The sequence below is a fragment of the Oncorhynchus mykiss genome, chromosome 16, assembly GCF_057628025.1.
Source record: "Oncorhynchus mykiss isolate SJ-2025 chromosome 16, ASM5762802v1, whole genome shotgun sequence".
Taxonomy (NCBI): domain Eukaryota; kingdom Metazoa; phylum Chordata; class Actinopteri; order Salmoniformes; family Salmonidae; genus Oncorhynchus; species Oncorhynchus mykiss.
Genome location: NC_143037.1, coordinates 1429471 through 1447412, shown reverse-complemented (window position 1 = coordinate 1447412; position 17942 = coordinate 1429471). Strand labels below are relative to the sequence as shown.

The window sequence follows — 17942 nt, the reverse complement described above, 5'->3', positions numbered from 1 at the left end:
GGAAAAAATGTCAGTCTCTCGATGTGCAAAACTGATAGAGACATACCCCAAGCGACTTACAGCTGTAATCGCAGCAAAAGGTGGCGCTACAAAGTATTAACTTAAGGGGGCTGAATAATTTTGCACGCCCAATTTTTCAGTCTTTGATTTGTTAAAAAAATACAGTTTTATATCTTTATGTTTGAAGCCTGAAATGTGGCAAAAGGTTGCAAAGTTCAAGGGGGCCGAATACTTTCGCAAGGCACTGTAGGTCAGAGATGTTATAGGGTTAGGTCAGAGATGTTATAGGGTTAGGTCAGAGATGTTATAGGGTTAGGTCAGAGATGTTATAGGGTTAGGGTAAGGTCAGAGATGTTATAGGGTTAAGGTAAAGTCAGAGATGTTATAGCGTTAGGGTAAGGTCAGAGATGTTATAGGGTTAAGGTAAGGTCAGAGATGTTATAGGGTTAGGTTAAGGTCAGAGATGTTATAGGGTTAGGGTAAGGTCAGAGATGTTATAGGGTTAGGGTAAGGTCAGAGATGTTATAGGGTTAGGGTAAGGTCAGAGATGTTATAGGGTTAGGGTAAGGTCAGAGATGTTATGGGGTTAGGGTTAGGTCAGAGATGTTATAGGGTTAGGGTAAAGTCAGAGATGTTATAGGGTTAGGGTAAGGTCAGAGATGTTATAGGGTTAGGGTAAGGTCAGAGATGTTATAGGGTTAAGGTAAAGTCAGAGATGTTACAGGGTTAGGGTAAATTAGGAACACCTTTTCTGAGGAACGGCCCCAGAACAGCCTCAATTCTTTGGAGCATTCCACAGGGATACTGGCCCATGTTGACACAAACACTTCCCACAGTTGTGTCCAGTTGGCTGGATGTCCTTTGAGTGGTGGACCATTATTGATACACACAGGAAACCGTTGAACCCTAATCCATTATTGAACCACACAGGAAACCGCTGAACCCTAATCCATTATTGAACCACACAGGAAACCATTGAACCCTAATCCATTATTGAACCACACAGGAAACCATTGAACCCTAATCCATTATTGAACCACACAGGAAACCATTGAACCCTAATCCATTATTGAACCACACAGGAAACCGTTGAACCCTAACCTAACTCAATATTAGGAAGACATTCCTAATGTTTTGTAAATTCAGTGTAGGTCCATTATAAATTATATGTACTTTTTATCCAATTTGAGACTTTCTAGACTTTCTAGAGTGGCCTGGGGTGTTCTGTTAAACATAAACGCCACAATTTCATTTTGTTTAACTGAATTACAGTTCATATAAGGAAATCAGTCAATTGAAATAAGTTAATTTAATTATTAATCTATGGATTTCACATGACTGGGAATACAGATATGCATCTGTTGGTCACAGATACCTTTAAAGAAAAGGTAGGGGTGTGGATCAGAGAACCAGTCAGTATCGGGTGTGACCAGATCCTCCTGCAGCGTGACACATCTCCTTCACATAGAGTTGATCAGGCTGTTGATTGGTGGCCTGTGGAATGTTGTCCCACTCCTCTTCATTGGCTGTGTGAAACTGCTGGATATTGGCAGGAACTGGAACACGCTGTCGTACACATTGATCCAGAGCATCCCAAACATGCTCAATGGGTGACATGTCTGGTGAGTACGCAGGCCATGGAAGAACTGGGCCACTTTCAGCTTCCAGGAATTGTGTACAGATCCGTGCGACATGGAGCCGTGCATTATCATGCTGAAACATGAGGTGATGGCGGTGGATGAATGGCTCGACAATGGGCCTCAGGATCTCGTCATGGTATCTCTGTGCATTCAAATTGCCATTGACAAATTTAAATTGTGTTCGTAGTCTGTAGCTTATACCTGCCTACACCATAACATTTCTGGGATCTTTTATTTCAGATCATGAAACATGGGACCAAACCTTGTTTACATGTTTCAGTATATAAATGAAACGGCAAGTCTCAAATAGCCTCCTGTCCCTATTAATAGCCGGGCAATGACATTTCAGCAAGTAAACACCTGTTTCAGATAAACGCCTGGTCTAAATGATTTGTTACCATGAATTGTTTACAAGGTTTAATGTTTGACTTGTTACATTAAATAATTCAGGAATGACTCAAAAAAATTATGACAATTTTTATCGCCAGCTGAGAACTGCTAGCCATTGGCTGCTAACAGCTGAGAACTGCTAGCCATTGGCTGCTAACAGCTGAGAACTGCTAGCCATTGGCTGCTAACAGCTGAGAACTGCTAGCCATTGGCTGCTAACAGCTGAGAACTGCTAGCCATTGGCTGCTAACAGCTGAGAACTGCTAGCCATTGGCTGTTAACAGCTGAGAACTGCTAGCCATTGGCTGCTAACAGCTGAGAACTGCTAGCCATTGGCTGCTAACAGCTGAGAACTGCTAGCCAACTGGCAAATAAATAAATAGAAGCCTGGTAAGAACAAAAACAGTCAACTTCGGGAGTACAGACCCCCAGCAATTAAGTGATCGCCCTCAAGTGGCGAAAGTAAGAACTGACGAAAATACAGAAAAATAGTATAATTATTCAGTCAAGGAAAAGTTGTTTATGTTTTTGAGGCATACTAAGACAAAATAAACGTGACACAGTGTGTGAATGATAACACATTAGTGCAGGAAATGAATGGTGGAGTTAAACAATGAACTATGTAAACTATGTTGTGGGGAGGGGAGGGGAGAGAGGAGAGGGGGAGAGAGAGGAGGGGGAGAGAGAGGAGGGGGAGAGAGAGGAGACGGAGATTTGTCTTCCAACAAGACAATGATCCAAAACATAAAGCAAAATCTACAATGGAATGGTTCAAAAATAAACATATCCAGGTGTTAGAATGGCCAAGTCAAAGTCCAGACCTGAATCCAATCGAGAATCTGTGGAAAGAACTGAAAACTGCTGTTCACAAATGCTCTCCATCCAACCTCACTGAGCTCGAGCTGTTTTGCAAGGAGGAATGGGAAAAAATGTCAGTCTCTCGATGTGCAAAACTGATAGAGACATACCCCAAGCGACTTACAGCTGTAATCGCAGCAAAAGGTGGCGCTACAAAGTATTAACTTAAGGGGGCTGAATAATTTTGCACGCCCAATTTTTCAGTTTTTGATTTGTTAAAAAAATACAGTTTTATATCTTTATGTTTGAAGCCTGAAATGTGGCAAAAGGTCGCAAAGTTCAAGGGGGCCGAATACTTTCGCAAGGCACTGTAGGTCAGAGATGTTATAGGGTTAGGTCAGAGATGTTATAGGGTTAGGTCAGAGATGTTATAGGGTTAGGTCAGAGATGTTATAGGGTTAGGTTAAGGTCAGAGATGTTATAGGGTTAGGGTAAGGTCAGAGATGTTATAGGGTTAGGGTAAGGTCAGAGATGTTATAGGGTTAGGGTAAGGTCAGAGATGTTATGGGGTTAGGGTAAAGTCAGAGATGTTATAGGGTTAGGGTTAGGTCAGAGATGTTATAGGGTTAGGGTAAGGTCAGAGATGTTATAGGGTTAGGGTAAGGTCAGAGATGTTATAGGGTTAGGGTAAGGTCAGAGATGTTATAGGGTTAAGGTAAAGTCAGAGATGTTACAGGGTTAGGGTAAATTAGGAACACCTTTTCTGAGGAACGGCCCCAGAACAGCCTCAATTCTTTGGAGCATTCCACAGGGATACTGGCCCATGTTGACACAAACACTTCCCACAGTTGTGTCCAGTTGGCTGGATGTCCTTTGAGTGGTGGACCATTATTGATACACACAGGAAACCGTTGAACCCTAATCCATTATTGAACCACACAGGAAACCGCTGAACCCTAATCTATTCTTGAACCACACAGGAAACCGTTGAACCCTAATCCATTATTGAACCACACAGGAAACCATTGAACCCTAATCCATTATTGAACCACACAGGAAACCGTTGAACCCTAACCTAACTCAATATTAGGAAGACATTCCTAATGTTTTGTAAACTCAGTGTAGGTCCATTATAAATTATATGTACTTTTTATCCAATTTGAGACTTTCTAGACTTTCTAGAGTGGCCTGGGGTGTTCTGTTAAACATAAACGCCATAATTTCATTTTGTTTAACTGAATTACAGTTCATATAAGGAAATCAGTCAATTGAAATTAATTAATTAGGCCCTAATCTATGGATTTCACATGACTGGGAATACAGATATGCATCTGTTGGTCACAGATACCGTAAATGAAAAAAGGTAGGGGCGTGGATCAGAAAACCAATCAGTATCTGGTGTGACCAGATCCTCATGCAGCGAGACACATCTCCTTCACATAGAGTTGATCAGGCTGGTGATTGGTGGCCTGTGGAATGTTGTTCCACTCCTCTTCATTGGCTGTGTGAAACTGCTGGATATTGGTGGGAACTGGAATACGGCGATCCAGAGCATCCCAAACATGCTCAATGGGTGACATGTCTGGTGAGTACGCAGGCCATGGAAGAACTGGGCCACTTTCAGCTTCCAGGAATTGTGTACAGATCCTTGCGACATGGGGCCGTGCATTATCCTGCTGAAACATGAGGTGATGGCGGTGGATGAATGGCTCGACAATGGGCTTCAGGATCTCGTCATGGTATCTCTGTGCATTCAAATTGCCATTGACAAATTTCAATTGTGTTCGTAGTCTGTAGCTTATGCCTGCCTACACCATAACATTTCTGGGATCTTTTATTTCAGATCATGAAACATGGGACCAAACCTTGTTTACATGTTTCAGTATATAAATGAAACGGCAAGTCTCAAATAGCCTCCTGTCCCTATTAATAGCCGGGCAATGACATTTCAGCAAGTAAACACCTGTTTCAGATAAACGCCTGGTCTAAATGATTTGTTACCATGAATTGTTTACAAGGTTTAATGTTTGACTTGTTACATTAAATAATTCAGGAATGACTCAAAAAAATTATGACAATTTTTATCGCCAGCTGAGAACTGCTAGCCATTGGCTGCTAACAGCTGAGAACTGCTAGCCATTGGCTGCTAACAGCTGAGAACTGCTAGCCATTGGCTGCTAACAGCTGAGAACTGCTAGCCATTGGCTGCTAACAGCTGAGAACTGCTAGCCATTGGCTGCTAACAGCTGAGAACTGCTAGCCATTGGCTGTTAACAGCTGAGAACTGCTAGCCATTGGCTGCTAACAGCTGAGAACTGCTAGCCATTGGCTGCTAACAGCTGAGAACTGCTAGCCAACTGGCAAATAAATAAATAGAAGCCTGGTAAGAACAAAAACAGTCAACTTCGGGAGTACAGACCCCCAGCAATTAAGTGATCGCCCTCAAGTGGCGAAAGTAAGAACTGACGAAAATACAGAAAAATAGTATAATTATTCAGTCAAGGAAAAGTTGTTTATGTTTTTGAGGCATACTAAGACAAAATAAACGTGACACAGTGTGTGAATGATAACACATTAGTGCAGGAAATGAATGGTGGAGTTAAACAATGAACTATGTAAACTATGTTGTGTACATTAAGAAAATAGAAGCCTGGCTCAAATAGAAGCCTGTCTCTAAATAGAAGCCTGTCTCTAAATAGAAGCCTGTCTCTAAATAGAAGCCTGTCTCTAAATAGAAGCCTGTCTCAAATAGAAGCCTTTCTCAAATAGAAGCCTGTCTCAAATAGAAGCCTGTCTCAAATAGAAGCCTGTTCAGTGATTAAAACACCCGGTTGACGAATTGAAGTTTTACAGAATATATATATATATTTTTTTTTAACTCAAACCTCCCCCAGGCTGGATCCGGCCTGTGGGCCGTAGTTTGCCTACCTGTATTATAGAGTAAGGTTAAGGTTATAGGGTCAGGGTAAAGGTTACCTCTTTGATAGCCTTGAGTAGGTCTGGTTTGTGCGGTGCGCTGGGCGGGATGCAGCGATGACCCCACAACTTCAGTGACGTCATGAAATTGACCAGAGTACTCTGCTCCTCTTTGGTCAGAGCATCTTTATGGTCATGGAGCATCTCATACAGATACATGGCTAGCTTGGGACCATGCTGAGAGAGGAGAGGGGAGGGGAGAGAGGAGAGGGGGAGAGAGAGGAGAGGGGAGGGGGAGAGAGAGGAGAGGGGAGGGGGAGAGAGGAGAGGAGAGAAGAGAGAGGAGAGAGAGGAGGAGAGAGAGGAGAGGGGGAGAGAGAGGAGAGGGGGAGAGAGAGGAGAGGGGGAGAGAGGAGAGAGGAGAGGGGGAGAGAGGAGAGGGGAGTGGGAGAGAGAGGAGAGGGGAGTGGGAGAGAGAGGAGAGGGGAGGGGAGAGAAGAGAGAGGAGAGGGGAGTGGAGAGAGGAGAGGGGAGTGGAGAGAGGAGAGGGGAGAGAGGAGAGGGGAGAGAGGAGAGGGGAGAGAGGAGAGGGGAGGGGAGAGAAGAGAGAGGAGAGGGGAGAGAGGAGAGGGGAGGGGAGAGAAGAGAGAGGAGAGGGGGAGAGAGAGGAGAGGGGAGGGGAGAGAGGAGAGGGGGAGAGAGAGGAGAGGGGGAGAGAGGAGAGGGGAGTGGGAGAGAGAGGAGAGGGGAGGGGAGAGAAGACGGGGAGAGAGAGGAGAGGGGAGGGGAGAGAAGACGGGGAGAGAGAGGAAAGGGGAGGGGAGAGAAGAGGGGGAGAGAGAGGAGAGGGGAGGAGAGAGAAGAGAGGAGGGGGAGAGAGAGAGCGAGAGAGGGGAGGGGGAGAGAGAGGAGAGGAGAGAGAGGAGAGGGGAGGGGAGAGAGAGGAGAGGGGAGGGGAGAGAGGAGGGGGGGAGAGAGGAGAGGGGAGGGGGAGAGAGAGGAGAGGGGAGAGAGAGGAGAGGGGGAGAGAGAGAGGGGGAGAGAGAGAGGGGGGAGGGGAGAGAGGAGTGGGAGAGAGAGGAGAGGGGAGGGGAGAGAAGAGAGAGGAGAGGGGAGTGAGAGAGGAGAGGGGGAGAGGGGAGTGGAGAGAGGAGAGGGGAGGGGAGAGAAGAGGGGAGAGAGAGAGGAGAGGGGAGGGGAGAGAAGAGGGGAGAGAGAGGAGAGGGGAGGGGAGAGAAGAGGGGGAGAGAGAGGAGAGGGGAGGGGAGAGAATAGGGGGAGAGAGAGGAGAGGGGAGGGGAGAGAAGAGGGGGAGAGAGAGGAGAGGGGAGGAGAGAGAAGAGGGGGAGAGAGAGGAGAGGCGAGGGGAGAGAAGAGGGGGAGAGAGAGGAGAGGGGAGGAGAGAGAAGAGAGGAGGGGGAGAGAGAGAGCGAGAGAGGGGAGGGGGAGAGAGAGGAGAGGGGAGGGGAGAGGGGAGAGAGAGAGGAGAGGGGAGGGGAGAGGGGAGAGGAGAGAGAAGAGAGGAGAGGGGAGGGGAGAGAGAAGAGAGGAGAGAGAAGAGGGGGAGAGAAGAGAGGAGGGGGAGAGAGAGAGAGAAGAGAGGAGGGGGAGAGAGAGAGAAGAGAGGAGGGAGAGAGAGAGAGGAGAGAGAGGAGAGAGAGAGAGAGAGAGAGAGGAGGGGGAGAGAGGAGAGAGAGAGAGAGAGGGGGGGAGAGAGGAGGAGGAGAGAGGAGGGGGAGAGAGGAGAGAGAGAGGAGGGGGAGAGAGGAGAGAGAGGAGAGGGGAGAGAGAGAGGGGGAGAGAGAGAGAGGAGAGGGAGAGAGAGAGGAGAGGGGGAGGGAGAGAGAGAGGAGAGGGGGAGGGAGAGAGAGAGGAGAGGGGGAGGGAGAGAGAGAGGAGGGGAAGGGGAGAGAGGGGAGGGGAGGGGGAAAGAGAGAGGGGAGGGGGAGAAGGGTTCCTGAGTCAATGTGAGTGCTTGAGTAACCTCTCTCCCGCGCCCCCTCTCTCTCTCGCCTGCCCTCCCTCCCTCTCTCGCCCTCCCTCCCTCCCTCCCTCTCTCTCTCGCCCGCCCTCCCTCCCTCTCTCGCCCGCCCTCCCTCTCTCCCTCTCTCGCCCGCCCTCCCTCCCTCTCCCTCTCGCCCTCCCTCCCTCCCTCCCTCTCTCTCGCCCTCCCTCCCTCCCTCCCTCCCTCCCTCTCTCGCCCACCCTCTTTCTTTCAATCTTGCCCTCTCTCTCTTTCTCTCTCTCTTTCATTCTTGCTCTCTCTCGATCACTCTCTCAACCTTTCATTCAACCACTCTCTCGCTCTCATCCTCTCACCTGGGGCTGAGGCTCTCCCTGAGGATGTTTGGGCTCAGCCCTAACAGCGACCCCCGACCTCTTACCTCTAACCCGGGGCTGAGGCTCTCCTTGAGGAAGTCAGGGTTTGCAGGGTCGAACACAAACTCTAGAGCCTCCTTCCTGTCCCTGAGGGGTAATGCAGGGGAGAGGGTGTGCACCAAGAGACGTCCGATCTGAACCCTGAAGGTGTCCCGACATGACCACAGGATCCTCCTCCACTGCTGCCTGGGGGCCCCACCACGGCCCGTACTGCCCTGGGAGAACAACCATAGTCCCACATTATGAGGAAGTCATTTTGTATAATATGTCCCCCCCCCTTTTTCAAACCAGATATAAAATGAGAAAAAGGACGACATATACATACGAACAACAACTGACACAAACAATGACTACATCTCCTCTACACCTCAATCCCTAGAGCCTGGTCACACACTGGTCACACATGGCAACGCCCCCGTGCACAAAGAGCGGTCCATACAGAAATGGTTTGTCGAGATCGGTGTGGAAGAACTTGACTGGCCTGCACAGAGCCCTGACCTCAACCCCATCGAACACCTTTAGGATGATTTGGAACGTCAACTGAGAACCAGACCTAATCACTCAACATCAGTGGACGGCCTCACTAATGCACTTGTGGCTGAATGGAAGCAAGTCCCCACAGCAATGTTCCAACATCTAGTGGAAAGCCTTCCCAGAAGAGTGGAGGCTGTTATAGCAGCAATGTTCCAACATCTAGTGGAAAGCCTTCCCAGAAGAGTGAAGGCTGTTATAGCAGCAATGTTCCTACATCTAGTGGAAAGCCTTCCCAGAAGAGTGGAGGCTGTTATAGCAGCAATGTTCCAACATCTAGTGGAAAGCCTTCCCAGAAGAGTGGAGGCTGTTATAGCAGCAATGTTCCAACATCTAGTGGAAAGCCTTCCCAGAAGAGTGGAGGCTGTTATAGCAGCAATGTTCCAACATCTAGTGGAAAGCCTTCCCAGAAGACTGGAGGCTGTTATAGCAGCAATGTTCCAACATCTAGTGCAAAGCCTTCCCAGAAGAGTGGAGGCTGTTATAGCAGCAAAGGGGGACCAACTCCATATTAAGGCCCATGACTTTTGGAATGAGATGTTGGACAAGCAGATGTCTACATCCTTTTGGCTATGTAGTGTATGTGCTATATGTCCTCTTTTATATTGTATTCTGTCCTGTATCTCATTGGAATCGGCTAATTCCATCGCTACTTCACAGAGAAGGACAGGGGAGAGAAACGAAAAGGAGCAGAAAAACGATAAGCTGGTCTTGGGCATCACTGTATGTAGTCTAGTGTGCTAATCTGTTAGGTTTTCTTGCTGCTCCAGTTGAACTTCTAAAGTTTGCACCTTTGTTTCAAGAAGGACCGTTTTGTTGTCCTGTTTTTCCACACGTTGTTCGGTCTGCATATGTAACGGATGTGAAACGGCTAGCTTAGTTAGCGGTGCTTAACTAACCAGAGGGTCCCTGGTTCGCGCCCGGATTAGGGCGAGGGGACGGTCTAAAGTTATACTGTTACACATACACATTGCTGACACGATAGACTACATTCCTGTCAAGCAAATCTACTTTGTTAACAACAGATTGTAACAGTTTGTTGTGGTGAGCATTGAGTATTTTAGCCATGTTCTCTTGGATATCCTTTAGTTGTTAGCTCTTCTCATTTGCATCTCCAAGTTGTTCTTTGTCTTTTCCTCTGAGGGAAGCCATAGCCTGTTGGGTTTGAGTCACAGCGTAGTTTCTCTGAGGGAAGCCATGGCCTGTTGGGTTTGAGTCACAGCGTAGTTTCTCTGAGGGAAGCCATGGCCTGTTGGGTTTGAGTCACAGCGTAGTTTCTCTGAGGGAAGCCATGGCCTGTTGGGTTTGAGTCACAGCGTAGTTTCTCTGAGGGAAGCCATGGCCTGTTGGGTTTGAGTCACAGCGTAGTTTCTCTGAGGGAAGCCATGGCCTGTTGGGTTTGAGTCACAGCGTAGTTTCTCTGAGGGAAGCCATGGCCTGTTGGGTTTGAGTCACAGCGTAGTTTCTCTGAGGGAAGCCATGGCCTGTTGGGTTTGAGTCACAGCGTAGTTTCTCTGAGGGAAGCCATGGCCTGTTGGGTTTGAGTCACAGCGTAGTTTCTCTGAGGGAAGCCATGGCCTGTTGGGTTTGAGTCACAGCGTAGTTTCTCTGAGGGAAGCCATGGCCTGTTGGGTTTGAGTCACAGCGTAGTTTCTCTGAGGGAAGCCATGGCCTGTTGGGTTTGAGTCACAGCGTAGTTTCTCTGAGGGAAGCCATGGCCTGTTGGGTTTGAGTCACAGCGTCACAACTCCCTCCCCATGCGTCCTATTAGTACAAAACGGAGCAGTAAGCAGACTGGTTATAACCGCCACTAACCAGACTGGTTATAACCGCCACTAACCAGACTGGTTATAACCGCCACTAACCAGACTGGTTAAAACCGCCACTAACCAGACTGGTTATAACCGCCACTAACCAGACTGGTTATAACCGCCACTAACCAGACTGGTTATAACCGCCACTAACCAGACTGGTTATAACCGCCACTACCAGACTGGTTATAACCGCCATTACCAGACTGATTATAACCGCCACTAACCAGACTGATTATAACCGCCACTAACCAGACTGGTTATAACCGCCACTACCAGACTAGTTATAACCGCCACTAACCAGACTGATTATAACCGCCACTACCAGACTGATTATAACCACCACTAACCAGACTAGTTATAACCGCCACTAACCAGACTGATTATAACCGCCACTACCAGACTGGTTATAACCACCACTAACCAGACTGGTTATAACCACCACTAACCAGACTGGTTATAACCGCCACTAACCAGACTGATCTTGATCCCGTCCATCATCAGTCTGAGGATGTCTTTCTGGAAACTCTTCATGTTGGCCGGGGGAAGGGGGAAGGGGAGGGGAGAGGGCGGGCCAGGGGTGTGGCCTGATGAGCCGGGGATGGAGCCGTCCTCCTCGGGGGCGTGGTCGACAGGGTCGACAGGGTCAGGGGTCAGGTGGTGGTCCGGGGAGTCTGGGAAGTTCAGCAGGTCGTAGAAGTCTTGGCTCACGTCTGGAGAGGGAACAGAGGTGGAGGAGGAGAGGGGGGACAGAGGTGGAGGAGGAGAGGGGAGACAGAGGTAGAGGAGAGGGGGGGACAGGTGGAGGAGGAGAGGGGGGACCAGAGGTGGAGGAGGAGAGGGGGGACAGTGGAGGAGAGGGGGGGACAGGTGGAGGAGAGGGGGGAACAGGTGGAGGAGGAGAGGGGGGGACAGAGGTGGAGGAGGAGAGGGGGGACAGAGGTGGAGGAGGAGAGGGGAGACAGAGGTAGAGGAGAGGGGGGGACAGGTGGAGGAGGAGAGGGGGAACAGAGGTGGAGGAGGAGAGGGGGGACAGAGGTGGAGGAGGAGAGGGGGGACAGAGGTGGAGGAGGAGAGGGGGGGACAGAGATGGAGGAGAGGGGGGGAGGAGAGGGGAGACGGAGGTGGAGGAGAGGGGGGACAGGTGGAGGAGGAGAGGGAGGACAGTGGAGGAGAGAGGGGGACAGAGGTGGAGGAGGAGAGGGGGGACAGAGGTGGAGGAGGAGAGGGGGACAGAGGTGGAGGAGGAGAGGGGGGGACAGAGGTGGAGGAGGAGAGGAGAACAGAGGTGGAGGAGAGAGGGGGGGACAGAGGTGGAGGAGGAGAGGGGGGACAGAGGTGGAGGAGGAGAGGGGGGACAGAGGTGGAGGAGGAGAGGGAGGACAGTGGAGGAGAGGGGGGGACAGGTGGAGGAGAGGGGGGAACAGGTGGAGGAGGAGAGGGGGGGACAGAGGTGGAGGAGAGGGGGGGGACAGGTGGAGGAGGAAAGGGGAGACGGAGGTGGAGGAGAGGGGGGGACAGGTGGAGGAGAGGGGAGGACAGTGGAGGAGAGAGGGGGACAGAGGTGGAGGAGGAGAGGGGAGACGGAGGTGGAGGAGGAGAGGGGGGACAGAGGTGGAGGAGAGAGGGGGACAGAGGTGGATGAGGAGAGGGGGGACAGAGGTGGAGGAGAGAGGGGGACAGAGGTGGAGGAGAGAGGGGGACAGAGGTGGAGGAGAGAGGGGGACAGAGGTGGAGGAGAGAGGGGGACAGAGGTGGAGGAGGAGAGGGGAACAGAGGTGGAGGAGGAGAGGGGGGACAGAGGTGGAGGAGGAGAGGGGAGACGGAGGTGGAGAGAGGGGGACAGAGGTGGAGGAGAGAGGGGGACAGAGGTGGAGGAGAGAGGGGGACAGAGGTGGAGGAGGAGAGGGGGAACAAAGGTGGAGGAGGAGAGGGGAACAGAGGTGGAGGAGAGAGGGGGACAGAGGTGGAGGAGAGAGGGGGACAGAGGTGGAGGAGAGAGGGGGACAGAGGTGGAGGAGAGAGGGGGACAGAGGTGGAGGAGAGAGGGGGACAGAGGTGGAGGAGAGAGGGGGACAGAGGTGGAGGAGAGAGGGGGACAGAGGTGGAGGAGAGAGGGGGACAGAGGTAGAGGAGAGAGGAGAACAGAGGTGGAGGAGAGAGGGGGACAGAGGTGGAGGAGAGAGGGGGACAGAGGTGGAGGAGGAGAGGGGGGACAGAGGTGGAGGAGAGGGGGGGACAGAGGTGGAGGAGGAGAGGGGAGACGGAGGTGGAGGAGAGAGGGGGACAGAGGTGGAGGAGAGAGGGGGACAGAGGTGGAGGAGAGAGGGGGACAGAGGTGGAGGAGAGAGGGGGACAGAGGTGGAGGAGAGAGGGGGACAGAGGTGGAGGAGAGAGGAGAACAGAGGTGGAGGAGAGAGGGGAACAGAGGTGGAGGAGAGGGGGGACAGAGGTAGAGGAGGAGAGGGGGGACAGAGGTGGAGGAGGAGAGGAGAACAGAGGTGGAGGAGGAGAGGGGGGACAGAGGTGGAGGAGGAGAGGGGGGACAAAGGTGGAGGAGGAGAGGGGGGACAGAGGTAGAGGAGGAGAGGGGGGACAGAGGTGGAGGAGAGAGGAGAACAGAGGTGGAGGAGAGAGGGGAACAGAGGTGGAGGAGGAGAGGGGGGACAGAGGTGGAGGAGGAGAGGGGGGACAGAGGTGGAGGAGGAGAGGGGGGACAGAGGTGGAGGAGGAGAGGGGGGACAGAGGTGGAGGAGGAGAGGGGGGACAGAGGTGGAGGAGGAGAGGGGGGACAGAGGTAGAGGAGGAGAGGGGGGACAGAGGTGGAGGAGGAGAGGGGGGACAGAGGTAGAGGAGGAGAGGGGGACAGAGGTGGAGGAGAGAGGGGGACAGAGGTGGAGGAGAGAGGGGGACAGAGGTGGAGGAGAGAGGAGAACAGAGGTGGAGGAGGAGAGGGGAACAGAGGTGGAGGAGGAGAGGGGGGACAGAGGTGGAGGAGGAGAGGGGAGACGGAGGTGGAGGAGAGAGGGGGACAGAGGTGGAGGAGAGAGGGGGACAGAGGTGGAGGAGAGAGGGGGACAGAGGTGGAGGAGAGAGGAGAACAGAGGTGGAGGAGGAGAGGGGAACAGAGGTGGAGGAGGAGAGGGGAACAGAGGTGGAGGAGGAGAGGGGAGACGGAGGTGGAGGAGGAGAGGGGGACAGAGGTGGAGGAGAGAGGAGAACAGAGGTGGAGGAGGAGAGGGGAACAGAGGTGGAGGAGGAGAGGGGGGACAGAGGTGGAGGAGGAGAGGGGAGACGGAGGTGGAGGAGAGAGGGGGACAGAGGTGGAGGAGAGGGGGGGACAGAGGTGGAGGAGAGAGGAGAACAGAGGTGGAGGAGAGAGGGGGACAGAGGTGGAGGAGGAGAGGAGAACAGAGGTGGAGGAGAGAGGAGAACAGAGGTGGAGGAGAGGGGGGACAGAGGTGGAGGAGGAGAGGGGGGACAAAGGTGGAGGAGGAGAGGGGGGACAGAGGTGGAGGAGGAGAGGGGGGACAGAGGTAGAGGAGGAGAGGGGGGACAGAGGTGGAGGAGAGAGGAGAACAGAGGTGGAGGAGAGAGGGGAACAGAGGTGGAGGAGGAGAGGGGGGACAGATGTGGAGGAGGAGAGGGGGGACAGATGTGGAGGAGGAGAGGGGGGACAGATGTGGAGGAGGAGAGGGGGGACAGAGGTAGAGGAGGAGAGGGGGGACAGAGGTGGAGGAGGAGAGGGGGGACAGAGGTGGAGGAGGAGAGGGGGACAGAGGTGGAGGAGGAGAGGGGGGACAAAGGTGGAGGAGGAGAGGGGGGACAGAGGTGGAGGAGAGGGGGGGACAGGTGGAGGAGAGAGGGGGACAGAGGTGGAGGAGAAAGGGGGACAGAGGTGGAGGAGAGAGGAGAACAGAGGTGGAGGAGGAGAGGGGGGACAGAGGTGGAGGAGGAGAGGGGGGACAGAGGTAGAGGAGGAGAGGGGGGGACAGAGGTGGAGGAGAGAGGAGAACAGAGGTGGAGGAGAGAGGGGGACAGAGGTGGAGGAGAGAGGAGAACAGAGGTGGAGGAGGAGAGGGGGGACAGAGGTGGAGGAGGAGAGGGGGGACAGAGGTAGAGGAGGAGAGGGGGGACAGAGGTGGAGGAGAAGGAAGAATAATGCCTTATTAGTCAGAATGGGAAGACAGCACAACAGCTTGAAACACTGCAAAGTATAGACACAGGCTCTGTTCCAACAGCCACACTAGAATTAATCAATTTACTATCTGGTAGGGGTGTGCCGAGTACTCAGACAAAATGAGTATTGTAAGAGATATTGAGAATTTTCAGAGTATGATTCTGACACAATAATGTATTTATTTATTATCCGTGATCAGAGGTCTTTTTCACCTGCCAGCACGCATCTCCCTTTCACTCAAACAGTGTTCATGATAGATGAGCCTGTTTTACCATATTTACCATGATAGATGAGCCTGTTTTTACCATATTTACCATGATAGATGAACCTGTTTTACCATATTTACCATGATAGATGAGCCTGTTTTACCATATTTACCATGATAGATGAGCCTGTTTTACAATATTTACCATGATAGATGAGCCTGTTTTTCCATATTCACCATGATAGATGAGCCTGTTTTTCCATATTCACCATGATAGATGAGCCTGTTTTTCCATATTCACCATGATAGATGAGCCTGTTTTACCATATTTACCATGATAGATGAGCCTGTTTTACCATATTTACCATGATAAATGAGCCTGTTTTACCATATTTACCATGATAGATGAGCCTGTTTTACCATATTTACCATGATAGATGAACCTGTTTTACCATATTTACCATGATAGATGAGCCTGTTTTACCATATTTACCATGATAGATGAGCCTGTTTTACCATATTTACCATGATAGATGAGCCTGTTTTTCCATATTCACCATGATAGATGAGCCTGTTTTTCCATATTCACCATGATAGATGAGCCTGTTTTACCATATTCACCATGATAGATGAGCCTGTTTTACCATATTTACCATGATAGATGAGCCTGTTTTTCCATATTCACCATGATAGATGAGCCTGTTTTACCATATTTACCATGATAGATGAGCCTGTTTTACCATATTCACCATGATAGATGAGCCTGTTTTACCATATTTACCATGATAGATGAGCCTGTTTTACCATATTTACCATGATAGATGAGCCTGTTTTACCATATTCACCATGATAGATGAGCCTGTTTTACCATATTTACCATGATAGATGAGCCTGTTTTACCATATTCACCATGATAGATGAGCCTGTTTTACCATATTTACCATGATAGATGAGCCTGTTTTACCATATTTACCATGATAGATGAGCCTGTTTTACCATATTCACCATGATAGATGAGCCTGTTTTACCATATTCACCATGATAGATGAGCCTGTTTTACCATATTCACCATGATAGATGAGCCTGTTTTACCATATTTACCATGATAGATGAGCCTGTTTTACCATATTTACCATGATAGATGAGCCTGTTTTACCATATTTACCATGATAGATGAGCCTGTTTTACCATATTTACCATGATAGATGAGCCTGTTTTACCATATTTACCATGATAGATGAGCCTGTTTTTCCATTTTTACCATGATAGATGAGCCTGTTTTACCATATTTACCATGATAGATGAGCCTGTTTTACCATATTTACCATGATAGATGAGCCTGTTTTACCATATTTACCATGATAGATGAGCCTGTTTTACCATATTTACCATGATAGATGAGCCTGTTTTACCATATTTACCATGATAGATGAGCCTGTTTTACCATATTTACCATGATAGATGAGCCTGTTTTACCATATTTACCATGATAGATGAGCCTGTTTTACCATATTTACCATGATAGATGAGCCTGTTTTACCATATTTACCATGATAGATGAGCCTGTTTTACCATATTTACCATGATAGATGAGCCTGTTTTACCATATTTACCATGATAGATGAGCCTGTTTTACCATATTTACCATGATAGATGAGCCTGTTTTACCATATTCACCATGATAGATGAGCCTGTTTTACCATATTTACCATGATAGATGAGCCTGTTTTACCATATTTACCATGATAAATGAGCCTGTTTTACCATATTTACCATGATAGATGAGCCTGTTTTACCATATTTACCATGATAGATGAGCCTGTTTTACCATATTTACCATGATAGATGAGCCTGTTTTACCATATTTACCATGATAGATGAGCCTGTTTTACCATGATAGATGAACCTGTTTTACCATATTCACCATGGTAGATGAGCCTGTTTTACCATATTTACCATGATAGATGAGCCTGTTTTTCCATTTTTACCATGATAGATGAGCCTGTTTTACCATATTTACCATGATAGATGAGCCTGTTTTACCATATTTACCATGATAGATGAGCCTGTTTTACCATATTTACCATGATAGATGAGCCTGTTTTTCCATTTTTACCATGATAGATGAGCCTGTTTTACCATATTTACCATGATAGATGAGCCTGTTTTACCATATTTACCATGATAGATGAGCCTGTTTTACCATATTTACCATGATAGATGAGCCTGTTTTACCATATTTACCATGATAGATGAGCCTGTTTTTCCATTTTTACCATGATAGATGAGCCTGTTTTACCATATTTACCATGATAGATGAGCCTGTTTTACCATATTTACCATGATAGATGAGCCTGTTTTACCATATTTACCATGATAGATGAGCCTGTTTTACCATATTCACCATGATAGATGAGCCTGTTTTACCATATTTATCATGATAGATGAGCCTGTTTTACCATATTTACCATGATAGATGAGCCTGTTTTACCATATTTACCATGATAGATGAGCCTGTTTTACCATATTTACCATGATAGATGAGCCTGTTGACAGCCAGCACCACCAGTCTCTGTAGTCTCTGTATGAACTCAGTCTCTGATGCTCTGATGGGGTTCTCCTGACTCATTCTTCTCTGCATCATCTGGTTCAGCTCATCACTGGCTACAGAACGCATCCTGGTGAGAAGACTGTCTGACTGGGCCAGGGAGAAGCGACGCCGACCTGGGGATACAGGCAACGTGTATTATAGGAGGTGATTCCAACGTTGAGGGCAAAGCAAGTGTTAATCACACACAGGTGATCCTACAGAGAATGCTTAGTAAACTTGGATTACATGCTGCTAGCATCTCTTTATCACATGTCAGGCTTGACATGGACTAGATTCTCTGTGGGGAATGTTTTACCAGGAATCTACATGCCATAAGTATGAACTGAAATCTTCAAACAGGTTAGGGTGAGAACTCTGCGCACACACACACACACACACACAGGCACCAGTAATGTCTGAGTGTACTGGGCGAGTCCTATCCCTCTGCTCTTTCCATGCAGTAGAGCAGAGACTGGGATTATAGGAAGGGTGAGTAGTTCAC

The 17942-nt window shown here is 49.4% G+C and overlaps 1 protein-coding gene across 5 annotated transcripts in view; it reads right to left on the bottom strand.

The window, feature by feature from the left end:
- Positions 1–17942, bottom strand: part of lyst (lysosomal trafficking regulator) — a 246824-nt gene that overhangs the window by 57254 nt on the left and 171628 nt on the right. For 4 of the 5 annotated variants that reach the window (XM_090201712.1, XM_090201714.1, XM_090201715.1 and 1 more), the window contains 4 exons: positions 17383–17574; positions 10940–11178; positions 8129–8338; positions 5805–5981 (listed from right to left, as the gene is read on the bottom strand). In XM_090201712.1, coding sequence (XP_090057838.1) covers positions 5805–5981; positions 8129–8338; positions 10940–11178; positions 17383–17574 — 818 coding nt within the window. The remainder of the gene's footprint in view (positions 1–5804; positions 5982–8128; positions 8339–10939; positions 11179–17382; positions 17575–17942) is intronic. The other variant, XM_090201716.1, reaches the window with a different exon arrangement.